Raw genomic sequence first — 8,444 nt, forward strand, 5'->3', positions numbered from 1 at the left:
TAAGGTTTGTGACTGAATGTGTCCAGCAGAGATTATCCTGAACCCTTCTGCTCTTAACTCAGTAAGTCTGATCCTATTAACCAGAAAAGACTTCCACTGACCGCTCACGGTCACGATCAGAGCTTCAACATCATATCTGCTGAAGTTTATAGCTGCCTGTTTATTATCACTTCTGATCACTGCACATTAAACACACCATACAAAAGAGATACAAATATTTATGAAATTAACAAAGTAAATTTGCAAAAATGCATTCATGTTGTTACCCGATCACCACTGAGCCTTGACCTCCGGTTTAGCACCCTGGACAGCAGCTCAATTAAACTCAATAGCACTGAATATTAAACTAAATTCAACTTCTGTCACACCTAAACCGGTTTGATTTACACTCTTTCAGTGAAACACACGAGGAGATTTTCAATATAATGACTTCTGTCTGTCTGTCTGCCTGTCTGTCTGTCTTACGTCCAGCTATCTTTAGCTGATATAAAATCATTGTTATGATATTTTATTTTTTGTTCTTTATTTGTGTTGAAGTTGAAGTTTAACGACACGTTTGTCTCGTGTGTGGCAGGATTATCAGATGATTATCAGATTGGATATTTTTAACGGGGATTTACGCGCAGGGGGAGACGCGAGGCGTCGCTTTTATCGAAGCTGCACGCGGGGTTTGACTCATTGTGCGCGTGTAAGCGGAGACGCGCGCAGTATGTCTGTGAGGAGCGCGCTTCAGGTACAGGTGAATATTCCCTGGAGGAATAATAACTTGAGTCTGATGAACAACGATCAGCCTCTGTCCGACCAGGGAGAGACCATCATCGGGGTTTATCTGCTGATTCTGGGTCAGTCTCTCTTAACTTTCATTACATTTAGCTGAAATGCAACATTATTATACGCTTGTTCTAGATTTATAGTAAGCCTGTGGGATATTTTAATAGGTTTATTTTAATGTAAAATATCTGAAATCAAGCTACACTGATTGGTCAATAGTTAAATACAGTTGTGTATCTCATATAAATGTAGTTTCAGTTTGTTTATTGTGCTTTAAAATGATGTATTATGCATTAGTCTATATACGTTCATACTGCTTATATTACAGTAATTTATATATGAATAAATATAACCACAGTTATTATACAGTGCATATACCAACAACATAGTTGTACATCATAGATTTACTTTAACACACATTTTAACAAATGATGAACACTCAATGTTATATTATAGTGCATTGTGCTCTTTATTAATAGTCTTCTTAATTAATTAAAGTCTTTACTGTTATTACTTATTGAAAAAGGTTTGTATATTTTACTGAAGCAGTTGAGAACATACTGTATGGATTACAGAGCTCAGATTTGGAGTTCTTATGAGGAAATCCTGTCTGTCTGTCTGTCTCTGTCAGGAGTCATTAGATAGAGTTATAGGGCTGTTGAATGCTTTATTCTGATTGGTTGAATTTCACAGGTATGCATTATGTTTCGATAAATGCACAAATGTCTTAAAATAACCACCAGAGCAATGATTGTAGTAATTGTGGCATAAGAGGAATAATTAACTCTGCTCCTTTACATTATTTGAAAATAATGCACACCCACTGTGGTAATGCGGCACAACACAAAGTGGAGACGCATTATTTTATAAAAAATAAAATATTGCAATGGCTCATTGTCAATTATTTCTAACGCAATCAGGAGATCGATTCTAATAAACTCCCATTTATTTCTTACTTTAATACATTCATTTCATTGTGGTGGTGCCATGGTGATACTACAGTAATACTAAAAGTTGATACAACTTAAAAAAACATAGTCAATGTCAATGTTGTTCAAATTAAGTTAAATCTACTTAAAATTGCTGAACAGGCAATGAAGTCAAACTCTCCAATTTTGTCTATTGAAAAAAAGACCACCTTGCAAAGCAAAGATATCAAGTAAAACAACACACAGAGACCTCGACACTTAACACATAAGTCTCAATAATGGTGACAGTAATCAAATCTCATGAAGTGAAAAGACGAGCTCTTAACTTCAACACAAAAATAAAAAACAATGAGCTGCATTAAATAAAGACAACAAACAGCACAACAACACTCATATAACAGTAGCAGTTCATTTATGAATGCTGCAATGCATGATGGGTAAACGTTTCAAATCCAAAGATTTAAATAAACTAAAATAAATTGATTCAATTCAAAATTTCTTGGTGAATGAGAGAAATCACGCAATTTGTGCATTGAACTAAAACACTCGAGTAATCGAGGGAAGGTTTATGTTAAGTCACTTATTTATTTACATTATTTTTTAGGTTGAAACAGAATGAGGGTTAACAGCAGTACCTTGGTTCTTCAAATAATACCGTGATAATACCATACTGTACTATAAGTTCTTGCTTAATGTGTTTGCATCTCTTAATATAGATCATCAGTGACAGAATAACTTCTTTATGTAAAATCTTAATGTCTCAGATTGATATCTGAAGCACACAGTGAAGTATGTATGTTTGTGTTTCTGCAGGTTGGTTGTCGTGGTTTGGAAACAGTATTGTGATCTTCGTCCTCTTCAAACAGAGATTATCTCTACAACCCACAGACTATCTGACTCTTAATCTCGCCATATCTGATGCCAGCATCTCTATCTTTGGATATTCCAGAGGAATCCTGGAAATCTTCAACATTTTCAGGGATAATGGATATCTCATCACATCAGTGTGGACGTGTCAGGTACAGAAAAAGAGCTTTTGGGTCCAACACTGCTTTACTTTAAAAACACTCGTGTCAAAAAATAAAGGTGCATAAAAAGGTTCACAGTGATGCCATAAAAGAAACATGTTTGTTCCTTCAGTCAAAGGTTTCTTTACAAAACATTTCTTTCATACATTTTTAGAATTCAAAGAATTTTGTTCACTACAAAGAACCTTTATAAACAGGCATGTTCTCTAGACAGCATTCAGCGAAATATAGCCTATAGTTTATCTATGGTGTGGTAAACAACAGTGTTTGGTGTAACTACTAGGTAATAATTAGTTACTGTTATTTAATAAATTTTTCCTTAAAAAGTAAGGGATTACTTTATTTTCAGTAACTGCTGATGTAATTGAAGTAAATACTGTCCATGGACTGTAGATCAATGATATATAATACAATAGTGGATTTAACATCAACATTAAAGTCTATGTTTTTATGTATCCTTCTCCCTTTAAATACTTTGGATTGTGAGTTAATAAGATTAATGGTAACACTCAATTCTCACTATTAATTAGTTGGTTATTAGCATTATTATTACTGAGATATTGGCTGTTTATTAATACTTAAAAAAGCACAAAAATAATGCCTGATTCTGCAAAACCTTATTAACCCAATTCCTACCAATATAAACTTAACAACTACTTTACACAGCAAAATCACCAGTGTTAAATCAACACTGTTACTCATATAAACACCAGCAGTGTTGATTTAACACTGGTGATTTTGCAAGTAAGCAGTAATTAGCAGTATATTGATGCAAAAGTAGTTAATAGTTAGTTATAGTGAGAGTTTAAAAAGTGTGACCAGAATAATTCATATATTTTTATATGATTTATTCGAGTCGTTTCAATCTTTGTATCTTTTACTAAATGTGATTTAGAAAGTAATTAGTAATAATTCTTTAAATACTTTTTGGAGAAAGTAATTTGTACATTTTTATCATTATTACTCAGAAAAAGATATTGGATTTTCATTTATCATTCGGCCAGCAGAGATTGTCATGGGGTTTAATGTGTTTACTTGTTTGACCAAAAGCTATTACAGAAATACACATTTTGCTTTATAGAATTATACAACTTCTGAATAACTTTGGTTTAAAATACTTTTAAAACCAGTGTTTATTACAAAGCACTGCTCGAGTAAAACAGTGTTGATGATTCAGAAGCTCCTCACAGTACAGAAATAAATGTCTATATATAAATAAAAGCTACAAGCTTGAGAGTTTGTTCTGTTTCCAGATGATGATAATGGATGAGAAATCATGTTATTCTGGCTTCATGTTAACATCAGTAATGAGGATGATGTTAAATCCATTAAGATCTTCAGACATGTTGGACTAAAGCTGTTGAAATGTGAATGTGATTGAAAGCAGCAGGTGTAGATGGATGTGTTATTAACTGTGTGTGTGTGTGTGTGTGTGTGTGTGTGTGTGTGTGTGTGTGTGACACTCCAACAATAACCCAGAAACAATTCATTCTCACACTACATCACTGACCTAGATCAAGCTTTTATAAAAAATCATTAACTCATTTTATAATTGCCTGGATCCGTTCAGAAAGTAAAAGCTATTGATGTATGTGTAAATGGATGTTGTGTAGTTTAGGACCATTATATTGTTGTCATTCACATTTTCATCTGTATCCATTCATCAAAGCTCATTAAATCCAGCGCTCTTTTCTTCTGACTGAGAGTCTTTGGCAGTTCAATGGTTATAGGTGTAAAAAGCCCTCTGAAAGTCACCGAGAGCTCACAGATGACCTTTCTGAATTTAAACTTGTTATTTGTCTGACACTTTAAATGTTTGAGATGTGAAGTTTATATTTAAGTATTTGGCTGGTGCATTTATCCAAAGTGAATATTTCTTGTGATGCTTACTTATACTTCATATGCTGCTTGCAGTTATATTTAAGATTGTATAAATGTATTTCATACACTAAGTTTTGCTTTCTTGTGTGTTATTTTTTTGTCATGCATTGCAGGTGGATGGATTCTTTACTCTTGTTTTCGGTCTGGGCAGCATCAACACGCTCACTGTTATCAGCATCACCAGATACATCAAGGGCTGCCACCCAAATAAAGGTAAATAACAGCTTTACATTCATTCCTACAATTTTTGAATTGAATCATGTACTGATACGAGACTCTGATCTGTCCACAGCTCACTGTATAACCAACACTGTAGTGATCATGTCTGTTATTTTCATCTGGATTGGAGCGTTGTTCTGGTCCGGTGCACCCATCCTCGGCTGGGGAAGCTACACAGGTCAGAATTAATCCTGTCATCACTTAAACACATACAGCTCACATTACACACGTAATAATAACAATAGCCAACAATTAGCAGCAATGCCAACTTTGGTGGGTAGAGAAAATTTTGTATTGAAAGAGAAAAAAAAAATTTTTGGAAGAGAAAAATGTTTTATATGAGAAAAAAATAGAAAGAGGGAAAAAATTGAAAAAGAAAAAAATGAATGTGCCTAAATGTTTGAAAGAGAAAAATGAATTGAAGGAGAATAAAATTTATTTGAAAGAAAAGTTTTTGAATGAGAAAAAAATGAAAGAGAAAAAAGTAGGAGGAAAAAACTTAAAAAGAAAAAAACATGTTTTGTAAAGAGAAAACATTTTTTGAAAGAGAAAAAAATTAAAGGAGAAAAAAAAGAAAAAAAAAATTTTGAAAGAGAAAAAAAAATTAAAAATGAAAAAAATTTGAAGGAGAAACATTTTTATTTAAAAGAAAAAACATGTTGAAAGAGAAAAAAATGAATGTGCCATATTTTTGACATTTTGAAATTTCAAAGTAGAAAAATTTATTAAAGGGAAAAAAATTTGAAGGAGAAAAAAACATTTTTGAAGGAGAAAAAAAAATTAAAAAGAAAAAAAAAATTTTAAGAGAAAGAAAATTGAAGGAAATTGAAGATGAAAAAAATTAGAAAGAGAAAAAAATTGAAGGAGAAAAAACAGTTTTTGAAAGAGAAAAAAATTGTGAGAACACAATGGAGAAAAAAACATTTAAAAAGAAAAAAATGTTTTTGAAAGAGAAAAATTGTTTTGAAAGAGAAAAAAATTGAAGGAGAAAAAATTTGAAGGAGAAAAAAATTGAAAGAGGAAAAAATGTATTTAAAAGAAAAAAACATTTTGAAAGAGAAAAGAATGAATGTGCCTATCTGTTTAACATTTTTAATATTGACAAAATGTCTCACTTTCACTTATTTCTTATTTCATTGGTCATGAAGATAATTGAGTATCTGTCTCTCTCTCTGTCTGACAGATCGAGGTTATGGCACGTGTGAGATCGACTGGGTTAAAGCTAACTACTCCACCATACACAAGTCCTACATCATCTCCATTCTCATCTTCTGTTTCTTTATGCCTGTCCTCATCATGCTCTTCTCCTACATCTCCATTATTAACACTGTCAAACGGGGAAACGCCATGTCTGCAGAGGGCGACCTGACCGACCGACAGCGAAAAATCGAGAGAGACGTCACAGTTGTGAGTAAATATAAAAAATGGCCATTAAATACTGAAATATATTCTGAAATGTTTACAAAAAGTATTTTTCAACAATATATTTTGGCCACTTTTTAAAAAAATATATATTTAAAAAATAAATACATTTTAAAGCATTTTTATTCATTTTGCAATGGAAGAAAAACTTGTTACAAAACAATATACATAACAGGCTTGAAAACATTAAAATTAAATATATTTTTAACTGCAAATTTTATACTTACATTTTATACAAACTTTTATATTTTGGCCAGGAAAATTTTATTTTTGCCATATGGGTTGTAAAATAAGAAATGTATTTGTTGCCCCTGGCCTGAAATATTTTTTGAAATATATGAATATATGAAGGTTAAAACTAAATATATGTAAATTCAAAAATATATTTAATGAAGCTTTACTTTTTACAAAATGTATTTCCCATATATTTAAAACATATTTTTGGCCAAATAAATTTATTTTTAATCCAGCAAACACAGACTGTTTCCCCAACATTAGTTTTCCGCTTTTTGTTTTTTGTAACCAAAAACAAATTTATAGGTTTTTGCAACCACAAAACAACGTTTCCATAACGTTGCAGGGTGGTTATTTTTAAAATAACCTAAAAATAATGTTTCCCTTAACGTTATTCTAACTTTAGAGGAACAATAAACTAACCTAAAAAACTTTCCTAGCTAACCAAAAACAAACCTTGGAAAATAACGTTATGGAAACCAAAAACCCTTTGAGAACAAAAAACTAATGTTAGGGGAACGTTTTGGAAAACAAAAATTATTATCTAGGAAGTTTTAAATGCTTTAATGACGTCACTCACTGAGAGTTTTACACTTCTTTTGTCCTAATGTTGTTCATTTGTAACCTAATCTGTTTTTTCGGTTCTGTTTGATTCTCAGGTTTCTATTGTGATCTGCACCGCGTTTATTCTTGCCTGGTCTCCATACGCCGTGGTGTCCATGTGGTCCGCGTGGGGTTTTCACGTGCCGAATCTCACGAGCATCTTCACGCGACTCTTCGCTAAGTCCGCGAGCTTCTATAACCCGCTCATTTATTTCGGCCTGAGCTCGAAGTTTCGCAGGGATGTGCGTGTGCTGTTACCCTGCAGGGGTGACGGTAAAGATAACGTCAAACTCAAACGCGTCAAAAAGATCAAAGGGAGGGCGGACGCGTCACCTGTGGACCTGCGCGAAGAGAACCAGCAGAAGCACGAGATGAAGTACCGACCGGAGCGAGAGCCGCTGAACCCCGCGCCCAGCCCGGACTCCGGTGTGGGGAGTCACCCTGAAAGTCCTCCTAACAACCAACACGAGCTCTGTACAGACGAACACGAACCCGAGTCTGAATGCGTCAGACTGTAGATCAGAAGGAAATTATTCATTTTTTTAAACATTTGAATATTAGGATTTTTAAATGTTTTGTAAATGATGAATGTGAATATTGTTCTCAACTGTCCATGTCAATATTATTAGTGTTTTGTTTCAATCACACCTTTTCATCACATCATAAACAAACATGAAGTGTCCAAACACAATCTACAACATACTGAACAAATATGACTGTGTGTTAAAAAAAACAATAAATGTTCTACATTCTGCTTAATGTTTAATGTTAATGTTGTGACTATTTTGTGTTTGCAGTTCATCAAACAAATAAGAGTTAAATAAAATATCAATGTGTAAATCTTTGTCGTTATTGTGTTAAAATGATGTTATAGCAGATTGATGTCTGAACCTTAAACAATAACCCTTAAAAAACAGCAAGAGAAAATGTTGATTCATATCAATATGATGTTTTTTTCTTTCTTTTAAATTTATTCTTGAAAAAAATTTCTCTTGAAAAAAATTTCTTTTCTCTTTTTCAAAATACTTTTTTTCTTTTTTTCAAAATATTTTTTTCTTTCAAAATATTTTTCTTTCAATTTTTTTCTTTTCAAAATTCTTCTCTTTCATTTTTTCCCTCTTTCAATATATATATTTTTTCTTTCAAAATAATTTTTTAAAACATTTTTTTCTCTTTCAAAAGTTTTCCTCTTTGATTTTTTTCTTTTAATATTTATTTTTCTTTCTTTCAAAATATTTTTTCTTTCAAATTTTTCTCTTTCAATATAATTTTTTCTGTATTTCAAATGTTTTGTTCTTTCAAATTTTGTTTCCTCTTTCAATATAATGTTTTTTTTTTCTTTTAAAATTATTTTTTC

The 8,444-nt window shown here is 32.1% G+C and overlaps 1 protein-coding gene across 1 annotated transcript; it reads left to right on the top strand.

Annotated features, from left to right (window-relative positions):
- opn6a (opsin 6, group member a) lies at window positions 1–8,124 on the top strand. The gene is made up of 6 exons (XM_055183245.2): window positions 1–842; window positions 2,514–2,719; window positions 4,723–4,822; window positions 4,902–5,006; window positions 6,012–6,235; window positions 7,144–8,124. The coding sequence occupies exons 1-6, from the start codon at window positions 584–586 to the stop codon at window positions 7,603–7,605; spliced, it is 1,356 nt and encodes a 451-aa protein (XP_055039220.2). The 5' UTR covers window positions 1–583; the 3' UTR covers window positions 7,606–8,124.
- Window positions 8,125–8,444: the final 320 nt, after the last annotated feature.

The sequence above is a fragment of the Misgurnus anguillicaudatus genome, chromosome 14, assembly GCF_027580225.2.
Source record: "Misgurnus anguillicaudatus chromosome 14, ASM2758022v2, whole genome shotgun sequence".
Taxonomy (NCBI): Eukaryota; Metazoa; Chordata; class Actinopteri; order Cypriniformes; family Cobitidae; genus Misgurnus; species Misgurnus anguillicaudatus.